At 41.3% G+C, this 20,219-nt stretch overlaps 1 protein-coding gene across 4 annotated transcripts in view; it reads left to right on the top strand.

Moving 5' to 3' along the window:
* KIF13B (kinesin family member 13B) overlaps positions 1 to 20,219 on the top strand; it is a 205,198-nt gene that overhangs the window by 53,537 nt on the left and 131,442 nt on the right. For all 4 annotated transcript variants that reach the window (XM_030817055.1, XM_030817053.1, XM_030817054.1 and 1 more), the window contains exon 3: positions 19,706 to 19,718. In XM_030817055.1, the coding sequence (XP_030672915.1) occupies positions 19,706 to 19,718 (13 nt within the window). The remainder of the gene's footprint in view (positions 1 to 19,705; positions 19,719 to 20,219) is intronic.

The following is a 20,219-nucleotide window of genomic DNA, read 5'->3' as shown; positions in this document are numbered from 1 at the left end:
GGGCTCTCATGTGGTGGATCAAGGATCTTTTTTTTTTCTCTGAGACAGGGTCTGGCTCTGTTGCCTAAGCTGGAGTGCAGTGATGCAATCATGGCTTACTGCAGCCTTGACCAACTGGACTCAAGTGATCCTCCTGCCTCAGTCTCCTGAGTAGCTGAGAATACAGACGTGTGCATCACCACATCCAGCTTTTGTGTGTGTGTGTGTGTGTGTGTGTGTGTGTCTTTGTGGAGAGGTGGGGTCTCACTGTGTTGCCCAGACTGGTCTTGAACTCCTGGGCTCGAGCGATCCTCCCAACTCAGCCTCCCAAAGTGTTGGGATTACAGACATGAGCCACCACATTCAGCCAATGATCCTTTAAGTGATCACCCTCTATCTTTTTGTGCCCTGGATGCTAGTTCAGAGTGTGCTTGATGCTCACCTTTTAGTTGTATGTCCAAAGCTTGTGCCACTTCTCATTGGTTAGCTGTGAGGCAACAGAAGCACCATAAGGGACTGTCACATAGATATGCTTAGTCACACCCTGCCTGGAGAGGGGAGTCAGGAATCATCACACAGAATCACAGGAGATGAACTCAAGGAGTAATTAAAGCAGCTCTTAGAATTGGTCTTTGGGAGCTAGAGACCCAGGCCTGCTGTGCTGACCTCCCCTTTCACTGGCCTTTGTGACATTGGACTCAGGCCACTATAGGATGGTGGGAGGAGCTTGTTCTTTGGATTTCTGAGGCTTAGGTAGTTTGGATGGCTGTGCGAGCTGCAGAGAATAAATGAGATATGGCTGAGTCCACATCAGAACGGAGAGACAGATGTAGGGAGCCTTCTTGCCCTCCATGAGCCTGTTCTTTCTGTAGCCTGGGTACGACTGCCCATGGCGCCTTCTCTATCCAAACTCTCACCTCCCAGTGGTGCCTCTTGCCTGGTTTTCCTCCTTCTCTGGCAGTTCCTTTTTTCAGTGTCTTTTAAAGTTACCTTATTGTAGAAACATAAACTTGCAAGTTAATGTTACTATTCTGTTGGTGTCTTGCATTTACACTTGATCCTCAGTGGCTCTACTTCTTATCTAAGGTGTTAGATGATCAGCCTATGGAAATAAACTAAGACCACGCAAATGCGAACAAACAGACTGTTAACCAGAGTGCACTCCAGCAAGGGAGTCGGCCACCATCACTTGGGTTTGGCAGATGCACAGAAGCAGGCAGGGGCACGCGAAACTTTATAGTGGGGAAAAGGAAACCTTCGAGGGTTTTCTGAGAGGAGGCTGTGGCCTGGGGGAGCTGGAAGCAGACTAATAGAAGTGGATGTCTTAGGTGCTTGTTGTGGGGAGCATACTTGACTTTCTCTCGCTGATTCTGAATTGCAAGCAAGGGCAAAAAATAAGAAAGCTAAGAGTCCCTGACCAAGGTCCCACCCTCATGGGCCAATGACCCGAGGTTGTGAATTAGAGCTCTGGTCGTATGCGGTCTGCCCGTTGTCTATTTGAATATTCAGTTTCTCCCAAGCTAACACTGACCTAGAACATGGAGCCCCATAGCTCTTCACAAATTGTCTCTAGCGCACTGTTTCTTAACCTTTTTTGGGTTATAGACTCTGGACTATTTTAAGAATCTGAAAGCTATAACTCCTCTGCCTAGAAAAAAACAAAAAACAGTAGCATGGATTCACAGACCCACTGAGGCCAAACCATGGACCACAGATCTCATTTTATTTATACAGATTTAACAGTTTTATCTTTTTTGTGACTATGATGCAGCATTAATCCATATGAAGTATATAGATTGCTACCTCTTTCTTACACCTTAGAAGTAATTGCCAATAAATTTATATGCAAATATGTTTAAATAGCACTACTTTTATCCTATACCAAGTAGGTGATACGGTAGGTGAGTCAATATGTGATACTGATGAGTAACCTCATTAAGCACCAAAAAGGATACCTTTTTGGTCATTTCAACTAATTTTTATTTAAAGCTTTCTAAGTTCTTATTTCCCTGCCATCAGAATAAATTAATGGAATATCATGGCTTAGCATCCTTTTCAAGATGAACTGCAAATACATGATTTTCTAATGTTGAGATATCTGACTTACTGGATTGTCAACTCCTTGAGGGCGAGGACTTGTGCCTGTTCTACAGCCTCTCAGGAAACATCGAAATGAACACTTCAGGGCTCTCCTCACATGCTGCCTGCCCCAGACTGTTTGCCGTGCTTTCCTCGTTCACGTTTCTCTCTTCATTTTTTGAGCAGTAACTGTTGGCTTCTATAATAGTAAGCCGTCATTTCAAACTCCCCCAAAACTCTAAGATTGTTGGAAACAGATGAGCCAACCCCTTCTGGTCTGTGACCTTAAATTAAGTGTATACCTGGCCTCTTCTATAGAGAAAAGCATGGCTTCTATTTTTCTCCGTCTTTGAAAGCATTTTTTTTTTTTTTGCTTTTAATTCAAGTATATTCTGAATAGTTGATAAATGGAATTCCAGTCTTTGGATAAAAAGGTGTATTAATGAGTCTGTTGAAACTTTTTTTTTTGGATGAGTATCAGGACACTGGGAGAACCATAGCAGGCATGGGGACCACATAAATAAGGACTGAACAGTTTAGACAAGCTCGTCATTTCATGTCACAGTCCAACAAGCATTGAGTGCCCACCAGATGATGTCAGGCACCAGGAAAGAAATGCCTTCTGTGTCCTCAGGGAGCTTGCAGTCACAGAGAGGGCAATATAGCTTTGATACTTCCTTAGAAAAGAAGACCCAAGGGAATTGGAAGTCCCTGGTAGGGGACAGAGAAGGTCACTTTTGTTTTGAAGGAGAAGTAGGCTATCACAAGGCCAAACAGCGGGAAAGGCACCCTGGTAACCGAAGTGACTGAGCCTGAAGGACTTGCTGAGCTTTTAGAGTAATTCAATGGAGGCATAAGCACAGGTGTAGGAGATTGAGGCTGGAGAGTTGGGGAGTGGTGGTGCTGTGAAGAGCCTTGCTTGCTTGCTTGCTTAAGGAGTTAGAATTTCATCTGGGAGGGAGTCGAGAGCCATTGAGGGGTTTGAGGACAAATTATGACCACCAGATCAGTGTGTGGTTTAGATGCGTGCTTGGGTGAGGACACAGCTAGGAAGGTGCGTGGTAAACCAGGAGGGCATGAAGCAGGGCAGCGTTGTGCCCCACCAGCCACGTGACCTTGCTTCCACTTGGTCACCGTCAAACGTCAGTTCAGCAAGGCTTCTCTTGACCACCATGTTTAAAATTTCCACCCCACTTCCACTTCCGCACACCCCATCCACCTTCCTGCTTTATTTATTTCCTTAGCACCTATTATATGACATATTTACTCATTCATTCATTCACTCATTCATTCTATTTTTAATAATTTAAGCTCTTGCAGGGCAAGATTTTTATCCCGTTTTTCCAGGCTGTCTCTCCAGGGCTTAGATTACTGCTTGGCACAGCAGACTGTAAATATTTTCTGAATGAATATCAGAAGGAAAAAGGGAGGTTGAGGTTGTGAGACATTTCAAGGTGAAAACCATATCTTAGGGATAAACAAAGCCATCTTCAGTTAAGCCGTTTATTCCCTTGTGAGTAGTGAAATAGGTAGTCGTGAAACTTTTGGAAATTGAATTTTCACTCAAGGAAGTTAAGGAAATCTTCCCTAAGCAATCAATTTGGGGAGTAATTACAGTGAATTTCAGTTTCTCTCAACCTGCTGGCTGACTTAACCCCAAGACATTGCATCATGAGACAGAATCACAATAATGATGGCATCTAACATTTATCAAGCATGCATCAGCATACGTGTGCCAGGCACTTCACATGTGCCTTTTTTTTCTTTTCAATTTTTTCATAGAGACGAGGTCTCACTGTGTTGGCCAGGCTGGTCTGGAAGTCCTGGGCTCAAGTGATCCTCCTGCCTCGGCCTCCCAAAGTGCTGAGATTACAGACATGAGCCACCATGCTCCTATCCCCAGCCTCTTTTTTTGGTGGGGGAGGAATTAGTTAATTTCTTTTTTTTTTTTTTTTTAAAGGTGAGGTCTTGCTCTGTTATCCTGACTAGAGTTCAGTGGCACAATCATAGCTCATTGCAAGTGCAAGCTCATCAGTTCAAGTGATCCTCCCAGTTCAGCCTCCCAAGTATTGAGGACCACAAGTGCGTGCCACTATTCCCCACTAAGTTTTGTATTTTTTTTTTTTTTTTTTTTTTTGTAGAAATGGAGTTTTGCTATGTTATGCAGGCTGGTCTTGAACTCCTGGGCCCAAGTGATCCTCCCACCTCAGCCTCCCAAAGTGTTGGGATTACAGGTGTGAGCCACCGCGCCTGGCCTGTTTTTAATTTGAAGTACCAAGCTTTCCAACTTGGATCTAAACTCTAGACCTACCACTGGTTATAGTGAAGACAAAGGCTTTAGGTTTAATTTGATTTCATAGGTATTAATTCTAATGACATTACTGCTGTGAGGGATACTTGAATTTGGGATTCCCTGTTTAGCCTGGCTGGGATTAGGTTTTGGAATTTTAAAGCAGATTGCATTATTTAATGGAGTGCGTAGAATCTGTAATGTAGTCCTGACACGATTGTGATGGCTCTGTCTGTTAGATTCTTAGGACTTGGATTCGGAAGTGTTCTCCTTATTTTCCTATGAATTTGTGAGTCGGTGTTTTTCTTCAAGTCTGAAGAAAAGAAAACCCTTTTCTGTTTTCTCTTAATAGGAGGAATTTGAAACTGCAGGGGCCTAGTAGGTGGTAGCTGTTCAGATCTACCTGTCGCTGCTGTGTGGGAACTTAAGCCTAGCATTTCCAAGTCTTCTGAATTTTCAAGAGAATTTGAAAATCCAGATTTTGTAATGGGATGTCTTCTAATTTTCTACTTTTGATCAATACAGTGAGGCCTGAACAAGATGCTTGTGGACCTTTTTTTAAAAAAAATTTTTTTGGTGACAGGGTCTTGCTCTGTCACCCAGGCTGAGTGCAGTGGTGTGATCATAGCTCACTACAGCCTCCATCTCCTGGGCTGAAGCGATCCCCCTGCCTTTGCCTCCCAACATACTGAGATTACAGGTGTGAGCCACTGTGCCCAGTCGGGCCTGTAGACCTTGAGTGTGTGGCCTCTGGTTCGGAGATACGGGTGTAGAAAAGGTGAAGGGCTGGGGGAAATTAGTTAATTTCATATTCAGTGAACATTTTCCCCAGATCAATCTAATCAAGTAGAAATTCAGTCATATTAATCTGATCAAGAAACACGATGGAAAATAGGGATTAAATTGAAAACCACAAATACTGAGAGAAATAAAAATTGTAAACTTTCTTTGCTTGTAGTCTAAGAATATCTTAATCTGTCTTTTTTTTTTTTTTTTTTTTTTTTTGGTCTGTGGCCGAAGGCCAGATGTCTGGCCCATATTCTAATCTCTGTATATAGAATACCTTGAAGTTATTTGAATTTTCCATGATTAAAATGAGTATGTATTACCCTGTGAATGTGGGATATGAAATATACTTCACAAAAAACCCTCCACAAATGAGTCAGTATTCTTTGGCCAGATTTAAACTTTCTTTTTATTTTTCTTTAAAATTTTTATAGAGATGGGGGTCTTGCAATGTTGTTCCTGAACTCCTGGACTCAAGCAATCGTCCCACCTCAGACTCCTGAATAGCTGGACCACAGGCCCACACCACTGTACCTGGCTAGATTTAAGCTTTCTTATAGTGAAAGTGGACAATGAAATGAAACTCATTCTGCTGGTTTCACAGATGAGAAAAGACAAGTGATTTGCAAGTGATTGAGTTAATACTGAGTGTATTCTTTGAATTATGCTATCCCAGTATATGACAGTTTGAAATTATGGAATTTATGTATCAGAGTCTTCATATTTCTAAAGTCCTGTGATTGTGAAATATACTAGTTGCGGTTCAGTGGCCCTATTGCTTGGATATCCCTCTGTTCTCAACCAGTTGTTGTTTGTGTGGGTAGAAGATTCGAATAGAACGGGGTTGTCAAACTTTTTTCTTCATTTAAAGAAGTTTTCTCCAAGGACTGCAAATTACCAGTATCTACCGACTGTCCTGAGTGGGATTGGACACAGGAGATGTCTAACTGCTCTTTTCAAACAACCTTCGTTTTCTAGGTCTCTTCCTACCTTCTGGGGTAATTGGCACCAGTTTCAGTCTTTTCTTGTATTCTGTGGATGCATTTTCTGTCTTTTTTTTTTTTTTTATTTAGGTTTTAGGGTACATGTGCACAATGTGCAGGTTTGTTACATATGTATCCATGTGCCATGTTGTTTTGCTGCACCCATTAACTCGTCATTTAGCATTAGGTATATCTCCTAATGCTGTCCCTCCCCCCTCCCCCCACCCCACAACAGTCCCCGGAGTGTGATGTTCCCCTTCCTGTGTCCATGAGTTCTCATTGTTCAATTCCCACCTGTGAGTGAGAACATGCGGTGTTTGGTTTTTTGTCCTTGCGATAGTTTACTGAGAATGATGTTTTCCAGTTTCATCCATGTCCCTACAAAAGGACATGAACTCATCATTTTTTATGGCTGCATAGTATTCCATGGTGTATATATGCCACATTTTCTTAATCCAGTCTATCATTGTTGGACATTTGGGTTGGTTCCAACTCTTTGCTATTGTGAATAGTGCCACAATAAACATACGTGTGCCTGTGTCTTTATAGCAGCATGATTTATAGTCCTTTGGGTATATACCCAGTAATGGGATGGCTGGTTCAAATGGTATTTCTAGTTCTAGATCCCTGAGGAATCGCCACACTGACTTCCACAATGATTGAACTAGTTTACAGTCCCACCAACAGTGTAAAAGTGTCCCTATTTCTCCACATCCTCTCCAGCACCTGTTGTTTCCTGACTTTTTAATGATGGCCATTCTAACTGGTGTGAGATGGTATCTCATTGTGGTTTTGATTTGCATTTCTCTGATGGCCAGTGATGATGAGCATTTTTGCATGTGTTTTTTGGCTGCATAAATGTCTTCTTTTGAGAAATGTCTGTTCATGTCCTTCACCCACTTTTTGATGGGGTTGTTTGTTTTTTTCTTGTAAATTTGTTTGAGTTCATTGTAGATTCTGGATATTAGCCCTTTGTCAGATGAGTAGGTTGCAATAATTTTCTCCCATTCTGTAGGTTGCCTGTTCACTCTGATGGTAGTTTCTTTTGCTGTGCAGAAGCTCTTTAGTTTAATTAGATCCCATTTGTCAATTTTGGCTTTTGTTGCCATTGCTTTTGGTGTTTTAGACATGAAGTCCTTGCCCACGCCTATGTCCTGAATGGTATTGCCTAGGGTTTCTTCTAGGGTTTTTAAGGTTTTAGGTCTAACATTTAAGTCTTTAATCCATCTTGAATTAATTTTTGTATAAGGTGTAAGGAAGGGATCCAGTTTCAGCTTTCTACATATGGCTAGCCAGTTTTCCCAGCACCATTTATTAAATAGGGAATCCTTTCCCCATTGCTTGTTTTTGTCAGGTTTGTCAAAGATCAGATAGTTGTAGATATGTGGCATTATTTCTGAGGGCTCTGTTCTGTTCCATTGATCTATGTCTCTGTTGTGGTACCAGTACCAGGCTGTTTTGGTTACTGTAGCCTTGTAGTATAGTTTGAAGTCAGGTAGCATGATGCCTCCAGCTTTGTTCTTTTGGCTTCGGATTGACTTGGCGATGCGGGCTCTTTTTTGGTTCCATATGAACTTTAAAGTAGTTTTTTCCAATTCTGTGAAGAAAGTCATTGGTAGCTTGATGGGGATGGCATTGAATCTATAAATTACCTTGGGCAGTATGGCCATTTTCACGATACTGATTCTTCCAACCAATGAGCATGGAATGTTCTTCCATTTGTTTGTATCCTCTTTGATTTCATTGAGCAGTGGTTTGTAGTTCTTCTTGAAGAGGTCCTTCACATCCCTTGTAAGTTGGATTCCTAGGTATTTTATTCTCTTTGAAGCAATTGTGAATGGGAGTTCACTCATGATTTGGCTCTCTGTCTGTGATTGGTGTATAAGAATGCTTGTGATTTTTGCACATTGATTTTGTATCCTGAGACTTTGCTAAAGTTGCTAATCAGCTTAAGGAGATTTTGGGCTGAGAAGATGGGGTTTTCTAGATATTCAATCATGTCATCTGCAAACAGGGACAATTTGACTTCCTCTTTTCCTAATTGAATACCCTTTATTTCCTTTTCCTGCCTGATTGCCCTGGCCAGAACTTCCAGCACTATGTTGAATAGGAGTGGTGAGAGAGGGCATCCCTGTCTTGTGCCAGTTTTCAAAGGGAATGCTTCCAGTTTTTGCCCGTTCAGTATGATATTGGCTGTGGGTTTGTCATAGATAGCTCTTATTATTTTGAGATACATCCCATCAATACCTAATTTATTGAGAGTTTTTAGCATGAAGGGTTGTTGAATTTTCTCAAAGGCCTTTTCTGCATCTATTGAGATAATCATGTGGTTTTTGTCTTTGGTTCTGTTTATATGCTGGATTACATTTATTGATTTGCGTATGTTGAACCAGCCTTGCATCCCAGGGATGAAGCCCACTTGATCATGCTGGATAAGCTTTTTGATGTGCTGCTGGATTTGGTTTGCCAGTATTTTATTGAGGATTTTTGCATCAATGTTCATCAAGGATATTGGTCTAAAATTCTCTTTTTTTGGTTGTGTCTCTGCCCGGCTTTGGTATCAGGATGATGCTGGCCTCATAAAATGAGTTAAGGAGGATTCCCTCTGTTTCTATTGATTGGAATAGTTTCAGAAGGAATGGTACCAGTTCCCCCTTGTACCTCTGGTAGAATTTGTCTGTGAATCCATCAGGTCCTGGACTCTTTTTGGTTGGTAAGCTATTGATTATTGCCACAATTTCAGAGCCTGTTATTGGTCTATTCAGAGATTCAACTTCTTCCTGGTTTAGTCTTGGGAGGGTGTATTTGTTGAGGAATTTATCCATTTCTTCTAGATTTTTTAGTTTATTTGCATAGAGGTGTTTGTAGTATTCTCTGATGGTAGATTGTATTTCTGTGGGATCGGTGGTGATATCCCCTTTTTCATTTTTTATTGCATCTATTTGATTCTTCTCTCTTCTTTATTAGTCTTGCTAGTGGTCTATCAATTTTGTTGATCTTTTCAAAAAACCAGCTCCTGGATTCATTAATTTTTTGAAGGGTTTTTTTGTGTCTCTACTTCCTTCAGTTCTGCTCTGATTTTAGTTATTTCTAGCCTTCTGCTCGCTTTTGAATGTGTTTGCTCTTGCTTTTCTAGTTCTTTTAATTGTGATGTTAGGGTGTCAGTTTTGGATCTTTCCTGCTTTCTCTTGTGGGCATTTAGTGCTATAAATTTCCCTCTACACACTGCTTTGAATGTGTCCCAGAGATTCTGGTATGTTGTGTCTTTGTTCTCGTTGGTTTCAAAGAACATCTTTATTTCTGCCTTCATTTCATTATGTACCCAATAGTCATTCAGGAGCAGGTTGTTCAGTTTCCATGTAGTTGAGTGGTTTTGAGTGAGTTTCTTGATCCTGAGTTCTAGTTTGATTGCACTGTGGTCTGAGAGACAGTTTGTTATAATTTCTATTCTTTTACATTTGCTGAGGAGAGCTTTACTTCCAACTATGTGGTCAATTTTGGAATAGGTGTGGTGTGGTGCTGAAAAAAATGTATATTCTGTTGATTTGGGGTGGAGAGTTCTGTAGATGTCTATTAGGTCCACTTTGTGCAGAGCTGAGTTCAATTCCTGGATATCCTTGTTAACTTTCTGTCTCGTTGATCTGTCTAATGTTGACAGTGGGGTGTTAAAATCTCCCACTATTATTGTGTGGGAGTTTAAGTCCCTTTGTAGGTCACTCAGGACTTGCTTTATGAATCTGGGTGCTCCTGTGTTGGGTGCATATATATTTAGCATAGTTAGCTCTTCTTGTTGAATTGATCCCTTTACCATTATGTAATGGCCTTCTTTGTCTCTTTTGATCTTTGTTGGTTTAAAGTCTATTTTATCAGAGACTAGGATTGCAACCCCTGCCTTTTTTTGTTTTCCATTTGTTTGATAGATCTTCTTCCATCCCTTTATTTTGAGTCTATGTGTGTCTCTGGACGTGAGATGGGTTTCCTGAATACAGCACACTGATGGGTCTTGACTCCTTATCCATTTTGCCAGTCTGTGTCTTTTAATTGGAGCATTTAGCCCATTTACATTTAAAGTTAATATTGTTATGTGTGAATTTGGTCCTGTCATTATGATGTTAGTTGGTTATTTTGCTCGTTAGTTGATGCAGTTTCTTCCTAGCCTTGATGGTCTTTACAATTTGGCATGTTTTTGCAGTGGCTGCTACCAGTTGTTCGTTTCCATGTTTAGTGCTTCCTTCAGGAGCTCTTTTAGGGCAGGCCTGGTGGTGTCAAAATCACTCAGCATTTGCTTGTCTGTAAAGTATTTTATTTCTCCTTCACTTATGAAGCTTAGTTTGGCTGGCTATGAAATTGTGGGTTGAAAATTCTTTTCTTTAAGAATGTTGAATATCGGTCCCCACTCTCTTCTGGCTTGTAGAGTTTCTGCCGAGAGATCAGCTGTTAGTCTGATGGGCTTCCCTTTGTGGGTAACCCGACCTTTCTCTCTGGCTGCCCTTAACATTTTTTCCTTCATTTCAACTTTGGTGAATCTGACAATTATGTGTCTTGGCGTTGCTCTTCTCGAGGAGTATCTTTGTGGCGTTCTCTGTATTTCCTGAATCTGAATGTTGGCCTGCCTTGCTAGATTGGGGAAGTTCTCCTGGATAATATCTTGCAGAGTGTTTTCCAACTTGGTTCCATTCTCCCCGTCATTTTCAGGTACACCAATCAGACGTAGGTTTGGTCTTTTCACATAGTCCCAAATTTCTTGGAGGCTTTGTTCATTTCTTTTTATTCTTTTTTCTCTAATCTTCCCTTCTCGCTTCATTTCATTCATTTCATCTTCCATCATTGATACCCTTTCTTCCAGTTGATTGCATTGGCTACCGAGGCTTCTGCAATCTTCGTGTAGTTCTCAAAACTTGGCTTTCAGCTCCATCAGCTCCTTTAAGCCCTTCTCTCCATTGGTTATTCTAGTTATCCATTTGTCTAATTTTTTTTCAAAGTTTTTGACTTCTTTGCTATTGTTTTGAATTTCCGTCCGTAGCTTGGAGTAGTTTGATTGTCTGAAGCCTTCTCTCAAGTTGTCAAAGTCATTCTCCGTCCAGCTGTGTTCCGTTGCTGGTGAGGAACTGCGTTCCTTTGGAGGAGGAGAGGTGCTCTGATTTTTAGAGTTTCCAGTTTTTCTGCTCTGTTTTTTCCCCATCTTTGTGGTTTTATCTACTGTTGGTCTTTGATGATGGTGATGTACAGATGGGTTTTTGGTGTGGATGTCCTTTCTGTTTGTTAGTTTTCCTTCTACCAGACAGGACCCTCAGCTGCAGGTCTGTTGGAGTTTGCTAGAGGTCCACTCCAGACCCTGTTTGGCTGGGTGTCCGCAGCGGTGGCTGCAGAACAGCGGATTTTCGGGGGACCACAAATTCAGCTGTCTGATAGTTCCTCTGGGAGTTTTGTCTCGGAGGAGTACCTGGTCGAGTGAGGTGTAAGTCTGTCCCTACTGGGGGGTGCCTCCCAGTTAGGCTGCTCGGGGGTCAGGGGCCCACTTTAGGAGGCAGTCTGTCCGTTCTCAGATCTCCAGCTGCATGCTGGGAGAACCAGTACTCTCTTCAAAGCTGTCAGTCAGACAGGGACATTTAAGTCTGCAGAGGTTCCTGCTGAATTTTTGTTTGTCTGTGCCCTGCCCCCAGAGGTGGAGCCTACAGAGGCAGGCAGGCCTCCCTGAGCTGTGGTGGGCTCCACCCAGTTCGAGCTTCGGGGCTGCTTTGTTTACCTAAGCAAGCCTGGGCAATGGCGGGCGCCCCTCCCTCAGCCTCGCTGCTGCCTTGCAGTTTGATCTCAGACTGCTGTGCTAGCAATCAGCAAGACTCCGTGGGCATAGGACCCTCCGAGCCAGGTGCGGGACACAATCTCCTGGTGTGCCGTTTTCCAGGCCCGTTGGAAAAGCGCAGTATTAGGGTGAGACTGACCCGATTTTCCAGGTGCCTTCTGTTACCCCTTTCTTTGACTAGGAAAGGGAACTCCCTGACCCCTTGAGCTTCCCGAGTGAGGCAATGCCTCGCCCTGCTTCGGCTCGCGCACAGTGCGCTGCACCAACTGTACTGCACCCACTGTTGGGCACTCCCTAGTGAGATGAACCCAGTACCTCAAACGGAAATGCAGAAATCACCTGTGTTCTGTGTCGCTCACGCTGGGAGCTGTTCCTTTTCGGCCATCTTGGCTCCACCCCCCTTTTTTTTTTTTTTTTTTTTTTTTGAGAGGGAATCTCCCTCTGTCACCCAGGCTGGAGTGCAGTGGCATGATCTCGACTCACCACAACCTCCGCCTGCCAGGTTTAAGCAATTTTCCTGCCTTATGTTCCTGAGTAGCTGGGATTACAGGCGTGCGCCACCATGCCCAGCTAATTTATTTTGTATTTTTAGTAGAGACGGGGTTTCATCATATTGGCCAGGCTGGTCTCGAACTCCTGACCTTGTGATCTGCCTGCCTCAGCCTCCCAGAGTGCTGGGATTACAGGCGTGAGCCACTGCGCCTGGCCCATTTTCTATCTTAATGTCGTGTGTTTCAGTTGTAAATATCTCCAAGTTTCATTGAACATGGAAACATTGTTTTCTTTATTGTTTTGGACGTGATTTTAGAGACAGAGGATGGTGGTGTAAGTGGTTTTATTTTCCCCATAATACTTCTTTGAGAGTAACATTGGATGTTTAAGAAAGATAGTATCTAGGGAACTCATGATTAAACTGAGAAATTTAATCATGAGTTTAATAAATGAATAAATGAAGTTTAATAAATGAATAGGAGTTAGCCTCTAGGGTCCAAGACAGAAATAGTCATGTATGAAAGCCCTGAGACTGAAAAATCGGTACTACCTGGGTCAGTCCTACGTGGGTGAAAGGAAGACCAGTAAAAGATGTAGTTGGAGACAGAGAAAGGGGCCAGATCACTTGAACAGCTTCAGAAATATTTGCAGAATAAGCAAAAAGCCTTGTGTTGGACATTCCTGTAAAGGAAGAACACTTTGTTCTTCAGAAGCTTATGGTCTAGCCGAGATGACATGTAAAAGTTTATTCTATCATGAGACAAACCAAGTGGTCCTACATAAGCAGTAGAAACAGTTTCGGCTTTATGTAGGAATTGGAGAAGGAAATCACTTTTGTATAGGGGTCATATGGATGGATGCTTGAGGGAGATAAAGTATGATCTGAGCCTTTCTCTTGTGGGTGGGCCTTGAGCAAGCAGAATTGCTAGGGGGAGTGGCGTTACCTAAGTTAGGTATATGGAGGACGGGAGTGATGTGGCTGTGTTGGGGGAGGTGACGCCTGAGCCGCCAGTGGTCCACAGGTGGCACTGATAGGGATGTTGAAGGCTCACTGCTCCTTTTCTTATTGTCAGTGAAAAGAGTTGAACAGTGAATCCAAGGCAGCTTCACATTCCTTGTGCCAGTTCCCAGCAGATGCTTTCTGCTCTCCGCTTAGACATTCGACTGCTAGGGGAATGGGCTGTCTCTTGAAACAGTGTTAATTATGCCTATACTAAAGAAATAACCCACTTCCTATGATCCCAGCACTTTGGGAGGCTGAGGTAGGCAGATCACCTGAGGTCTGGAGTTCGAGACAGCCTGGCCAACATGGTGAAACCCTGCCTCCACTAAAAGTACAAAAATTAGCCGGGCATGGTGGTGGGTGCCTGTAATCCCAGCTACTTGGGAGGCTGAGGCAGAAGAATCACTTGAACCCAGGAGGCAGAGGTTACAGTGAGCCAAGATCTTGCCACTGCACTCTAGCCTGGGCGACAGAGCAAGACTCCGTCTCAAAACAACAATAAAATAAAGAGATACCCTACTTCTGGCAGCTTTCCCCAGTAGATCTTACTGAATGCAGCCCTGGAAGTGACCTAAAACAAGTTAGCTTCCCTGCCAGGTATGAGTCCCCTCAGCTTTGAAGGTGGGCAGCCTATCTTCCTCTCATCTTACCGGCTCCAGCTACAGGCATTTCCGCTTCTTTCACTAGTAGAGTTTTCAAATCCCCCTGCCTCCTGAATGCTGTTATTCTCCAGTCATATTCTACTTTATCAATGTTGCTGTTAGAACGTATCCTTCAGAAGTGAATGGAAAATTCTAGATATTGAGGACACAACAAACAGGACTTTTTGTGATATTTGTACTTCTTACGGGGAGTTGACTGGAGTAAGCAAACGTTGAGAAGCTTTTGTTGTGAGTGTAGTCACTTTCTAAATTTCAAGTCAGCTTGGCTTCATTCCGTGTAGGGAAAGTACATTGGGGGAGGAGTGACAAAGAAAAAAATCATACTCACCACACAGATTGTTGTTTGGTTGCTGGTAGTGCCAGCCAAGTTCAAAAAAGCAACAATATCATGACGTAGTATGGCTGTATTAGAATAAGCTCTTTGTGATGTATACATCCGTTATACAGTGGGTTGGGGTGGGGTCTTGTTGAAACAGAGATTCCAGATATTTCAGTTGTGAAGATTTCAGCAACTCAGACCTTTAGAATTAAAAGAGGTGATGGGATTTGGATTCAGTATTTGATTTTGGTAGTTGACAACAGTAATTGATCTATAACTTTCCATTCTACTGACATTGTTTTGTGTTTTACACGTATGTGATACTGTGTGGTTTACTTTTGGACCCAGTATCAATTTTTTTTGTGTCATGGACAGAAGTATTACAACATTTTCAGAGGTGATGAGTTTATAAAATTTCTTCTTCGTATTTTGGCATTCTAGAGATTACAGATATAATTTGATTTCTTTGTATGATGTGATTTGTTATTCAAATGAGAAGGGAGCACGAACCCACAAGCCAGATCAGTAAAAAGGAGGAAGAGGTTAGTTTATTCATAGATAACTGTCTTTATCCCAGATATGCAGCCATATTGTTTGTTGTTTCCCAAGCTACCTGCTTACAAAAAAGCACATTCATCCATGGTGATCCACCGGGGCTGGGGAGGTCTCCAGTAACTAAACAGTCACTATTTGGGAGATAGTAATTGTTGCAGGCAAGAATTATAAGTGGGTGCTAAAATTTGCAGGTGAAAGTATGGTGATGAGAAACAGTGTTTAGTCTCAAAGTTTATCCCCCACGTGATTCTTATTAGTTACAAAGGGAAAAATAGTAATTTTACTGTGGGAAACTTCATAGATCCAGCCTTGACCAAGTGATCAGAATTAACATGATCAGTAAAGGCACATGCACCTCACATGCCTCTTGGTAGAACGCACCAAGGAGGGCGCAATGTTACTTCTGTGGTAGGCTTGCCAAAATGCACAATCTGGATTTAGTCAGGAGGAAGCATTAGGCAAACCCAGATTGAGGGACATTCTACAAAATAAATGGCCAGTCCTCTTCAAGTGTCAAGGTCATGACAGACAAACTGCCCCAGGTTGGAGAAGACATGACAAGTATATGTAACACAAGGCCTTGGACCAAAAAAAGGACATTAGTGGGGGTAGTTGGCAAAATTTGGAGGAAGTTGTCTATAGGTTATTTAATAAACTGTGTTGATGGTTATTTCTTGGGTTTGGTCATTGTAGCTGTGGTGATATAAGAAACATTTGGTGGTTAACATTTGAGGAAGCTTGAAGGGTGTACAGGATTTTTTTGTACTATTTTTGGAGCTTTTTGTAAGCCCGAAAGTATTTCAAAATAAAGTTAAGCAACAACAGCAACAAAAATAATTCAACTCAGCTGAGAAATTACAGCTTTAGTGCTTGTACTTTGAGACATTTCTCTGGATTGGTCAGCAGCTGCTTTTGCTTCCTGAATCTCCACAGTGATCTGGATAGTTGAGGTTTCTAATTAAGGGATCTTGGGATGAATGAGACATGGCTGTATTGAATTGCAGCTACACTTTGACAAGGTTTTGTTTAATTAATTTACTTATTTATTTTTGTACAGGGTTGTAATTACATCTTTGGGTATCCCATGCCTTTGCAGGTTATTTGAGCTTTACTGTCATAGCCACCAGAATCCCTAGCTGCAAACTTAGCTCTGTAATTAATTTACTGGTTTGTTTCTGTTTTTATTATGATGATGTGAATTCAGGTTAATCCCATGGATTCTTCTGCTATGTGTCATGTGTTATTGAATTTTGTACTTGTTGTTTGTCTCAGGAAGAGTTGATATTTTTGGTATAAAAACATTTTATTTAAACTTGAAATATCATACTAAATATATATTTTTCCCCTCAGAAAAGACACTTTGGAGTTTCTATAAATAAAATGAATAGTAAATGTACTATAAAATAGAGTAAATGTACTCTAGCATAAGCACCAAGTGCTAACCTTTTATTAGGTAATCATTAGAATGGGAGAAATTAATACATTGGGAAATGTTAGCAGGAGCAGTGGTTAATGTGTGATTCATAGATTGTTAAGTCGAGAGTGTTTTGATCAGTGTGGGCAAGAACGTGGATGGGAGTCAGAAGACCTAGTTTTGAATCCCAGATCCATCCTGCTTATTACAGGTTGAGTATCCCTTATCCAAAATGCTTGGGAAGTGTTTTGGGTTTGGATTTTTTTTTTTTTTTTTTTGGATTTTGGAATATTTGCATAAGGGCAATGAGCATTTCCTTTGAACATGACCTTTTGAGCATAATGTTGGCGCTCAAAATGTTTCAGATTTTGGACCATTTCAGAAAGATTTTGGATTTTCACATCAGGGAAGTTCAACCTGCAGTATGTGCTAGACGGGTTGACTTTTCTGAGCCTTACTTTTTGCATCTGTAAAACTGGAATCCTAATAGTATCTTGCAGAGTTATCGTGAGAATGGAGTCATGTAGCATGCAGTGCACCTGGTCTAAAGTGGGGCCTTTCCTCCATGTTGAATTCTCTTCTTACCTCCCTCTAGGTTTATAACAAAGCCACCTGCAATTGATGAGAAACTGCTTTGCTTATAAAGACAATAAAAAGATGATAGCATGTCAGTAACCTCTCCAGTATTTCAGAAGTCTTTTTTTTAATTTTCAAAAACTTTTTTCTGTTTTTTAAAAAAATTTATTTTTTTATTTTAATAGCTTTTGGGTACAAGTGGTTTTTGATTACATGGATGAGTTATACAATGGGGACTTCTGAGATTTTAGTGTACCCGTCACTTAAGTAGTGTACATTGTACCCAATATGTAATCTTTTTATCCTTCACCCCTCCTGCACCCCCCCTCTTCTGAGTCTCCAAAGTCCATTATATCACTCTGTATGCCTCTGCATGCTCATAGTTTAACTCCCACTTATTGGTAAGAACATGCAATATTTGGTTTTTCATTCCTGAGTTACTTCATTTAGAATAGTGGCCTCCAGCTCCATCTAAGGTGCTGCAAATTGGGAATTGTGTTACAATAAACATACATATGCATGTGTCTTCTTCACATAATGACTTATTTTCCTTTAGGTGCATACCCATAGTGGGATTGCTGGATCAAATGGTTGATCTACTTTTAGTTCCTTAAGAAATCTCTGCCTGGGTGCCGTGGCTCACGCCTGTAATCCCAGCACTTTGGGAGGCCGAGGCGGGCGGATCACTTGAGGTCAAGAGTTTGAGACCAGCCTGGCCGACATGGTGAAACCCCATCTCTACTAAAAATACAAAAAATTAGCCAGGCGTGGTGGTGCGCCCCTGTAATCCCAGCTACTCGGGAGGTTGAGGCTGGAGAATCACTTGAACCCAGGAAGCAGAGTTTGCAGTGAGCCAAGATCGCGCCACTGTACTCCAGCCTGGGCCACAAGAGTGAAAACTCTGTCTCAAAAAAAAAAAAAAAAAAAAAAAAAAAAAAAAAAAAAAAAAAAAAAAAAAAAAAAAAAACTGCATGCTATTTTCCATAGAGGTTATACTAATTTATATTTCTGCCAGCAGTGTATAAGTGTTTCAGAAGTCTTTTTGTCAGGAAATTCTTCTACATCTCTTATTCCAGAGAAATTATTTTCTTTTATGGATCAGCCATGTTGGATATTACTCCAAAATCTCTTAAACAGGTATCACTCATTTGCTAGACTTTCTGTGGTGTTTTAATGTTCTTGTCAGAAATTATTTGATACAAATAAGTATTAAATTTCTTTTAGAAGAAAATCTTAAGAGACAAAGCAACAAAGAGATGGTTGAAGACAATTGGAAGCAAACATTTTCATGTACAGTCTCCTTTCAGGTTTCAGGCCCTGAAAGTTGAGTTTTGATCCTCTGAGAAGGGCCAATTATTATTGTTCCTATTTTATTCCAGTTTCAAAAGTACTTTCCTTTATTCTTAAATTGTCTGATTTCAGTATTGCCCTGTTATTATGTAAGTGAACATCATCGTTTTTAGGAAGTTTAGAAAAGCTTGTCCAACCTGCCTTAGTTTGTTGTGGTGGTGTTCTGTTTTGTTTTAGGCTCTTAGTAGCCTGAAGCCATGGTCTTTAGTTTCTATCTCTAGTGATAAGCAGAAAAGAGGGATGAGGAAGGGGCTTTACTGGCCCAACCAGAAACAGAAACCGTGAACCCATGACTATTTTCCCTGTTTTGGACACCCGGATTGTTAAAGAGGTATGTCTGCAACTTACCTTCAAATGGTTCAGGAAAAAATATATGTATATGTATGTGTGTATTTATTCATATAAATCCTGGGGGGAAAGGGAAGGAGAAGGAGAAAAGCAAAGCAGTCATGGCAGTGTTAACAATTAGTGAATTGGCAGGAAAGGTCTATGGGTGTTCTTTGTACTTTTTACCACTTTTCTCTAAGTTTGAAACTATCTCAGGATTACATTGGCTGTATACATTGAGTTATTTTCTTGTCCCCTGATGAGATGTCAGTAAGTGGCAGTTTCAGTGGGAGGAAGGTGGGAGGTTAGAAGTGCTTATGTGTGCAGAGAGGAATAAGTAGTGAGTAATTCAGTAAGTACAGGTTGAGCATCCCACATAGAAAATCCAAAATGCTCCAGAATTTGGAACTTTTTGAGTACCCATGTAACACTCAAACAAAATGCTCTTTGGAGCATTTTGGACTTTGGATTTTCGGATTTGGAATGTGCAACTGTTAAGCATAATGCAAGTATTCCCACATCCAGAAAAAATATGAAACCCAAAACACTTCAAGCATTTTGGATGAGGGATACTCAGCTAGGTTAATTCACTGGCAAGAAATTAGTGGTTTCTTTAAGTTAGCCTTTTTCCTTAGCCAGAATAGAATTCATTGTTTTGTAGAGGAGCCTGTACAGATAAGAGAGTAATCTGTTGCTTTTTCAAAGCAGAGAAAACTACTTGGAACTGAAACCAGATGATAAAAAAGTAAAAGATTAAAAAATATATATTTATAAGACATACACAAAGATAAAAGCAAAATCTGTAAGGCAGAAAAATATTAGGACTGTTGTAATTGTTTTCTGTGCTCAGTCTGCCTTCTGCCAGAGAGACACAAGTTGTCTATGATTAGCAGCCTATCTTACTAGCTAATAGACATTCATTTATCCTTTAAATTACTATGTGGCTTCAAAGGTAGTATTTTATATTCTTACTGTGAATTTACATAATGTTTATTATTTTACCCTTCAAAAAAAGTCTTCTAAACTAACTATTTTTTTTTTTTTTTTAACTTTCATGTCAATGATGACATCTGTTTTGGGAGCTCAGCGGCCAGCCGAAGGTAAGAGATTTGGTTTGTTATGTGATGCTTGTAAAGATCTTATGTGCATATTGTTGAACTCTTAGAAGTTTTCTTCTCAAAAAGGAAAATATTTTCTGTCATTTTATACAAGTAATGCAAGCTGTCAGCCTACTCACAAATCTGAAGCCATTTATTGGCATGGGAAGGGCCGGAGGTTTATGGAAAAGCTGTATTTGCACTTTGACCACTTCTGGCCGGTCTCCTAGCAGCTACAACACAGATTCCTTTTGTGCCATAGATTGGCTCAAGACTGGTAGTTCCAAACTGTGGTCAAAGCCGACTCATCGTCTCCGCTCCCAAGACAGCTAGGGATGCATTCCCGGCCAACAGAAACCTGCGTGGCCTCAAGCCACCTCCATAGATTGGCTCAAGACTGGTAGTTCCAAACTGCGGTCAAAACCGACTCATCCTCCCGGCTCCTGAGACAGCTGGGGGTGCATTCCCGGCCAACGGAAGCTTGCGCAGCACAGCCGCCTCAAG

Source organism: Nomascus leucogenys, chromosome 8 (assembly GCF_006542625.1).
Source record: "Nomascus leucogenys isolate Asia chromosome 8, Asia_NLE_v1, whole genome shotgun sequence".
NCBI classification, from domain to species: domain Eukaryota; kingdom Metazoa; phylum Chordata; class Mammalia; order Primates; family Hylobatidae; genus Nomascus; species Nomascus leucogenys.
This window is presented reverse-complemented; position numbering and strand designations above follow the sequence as displayed.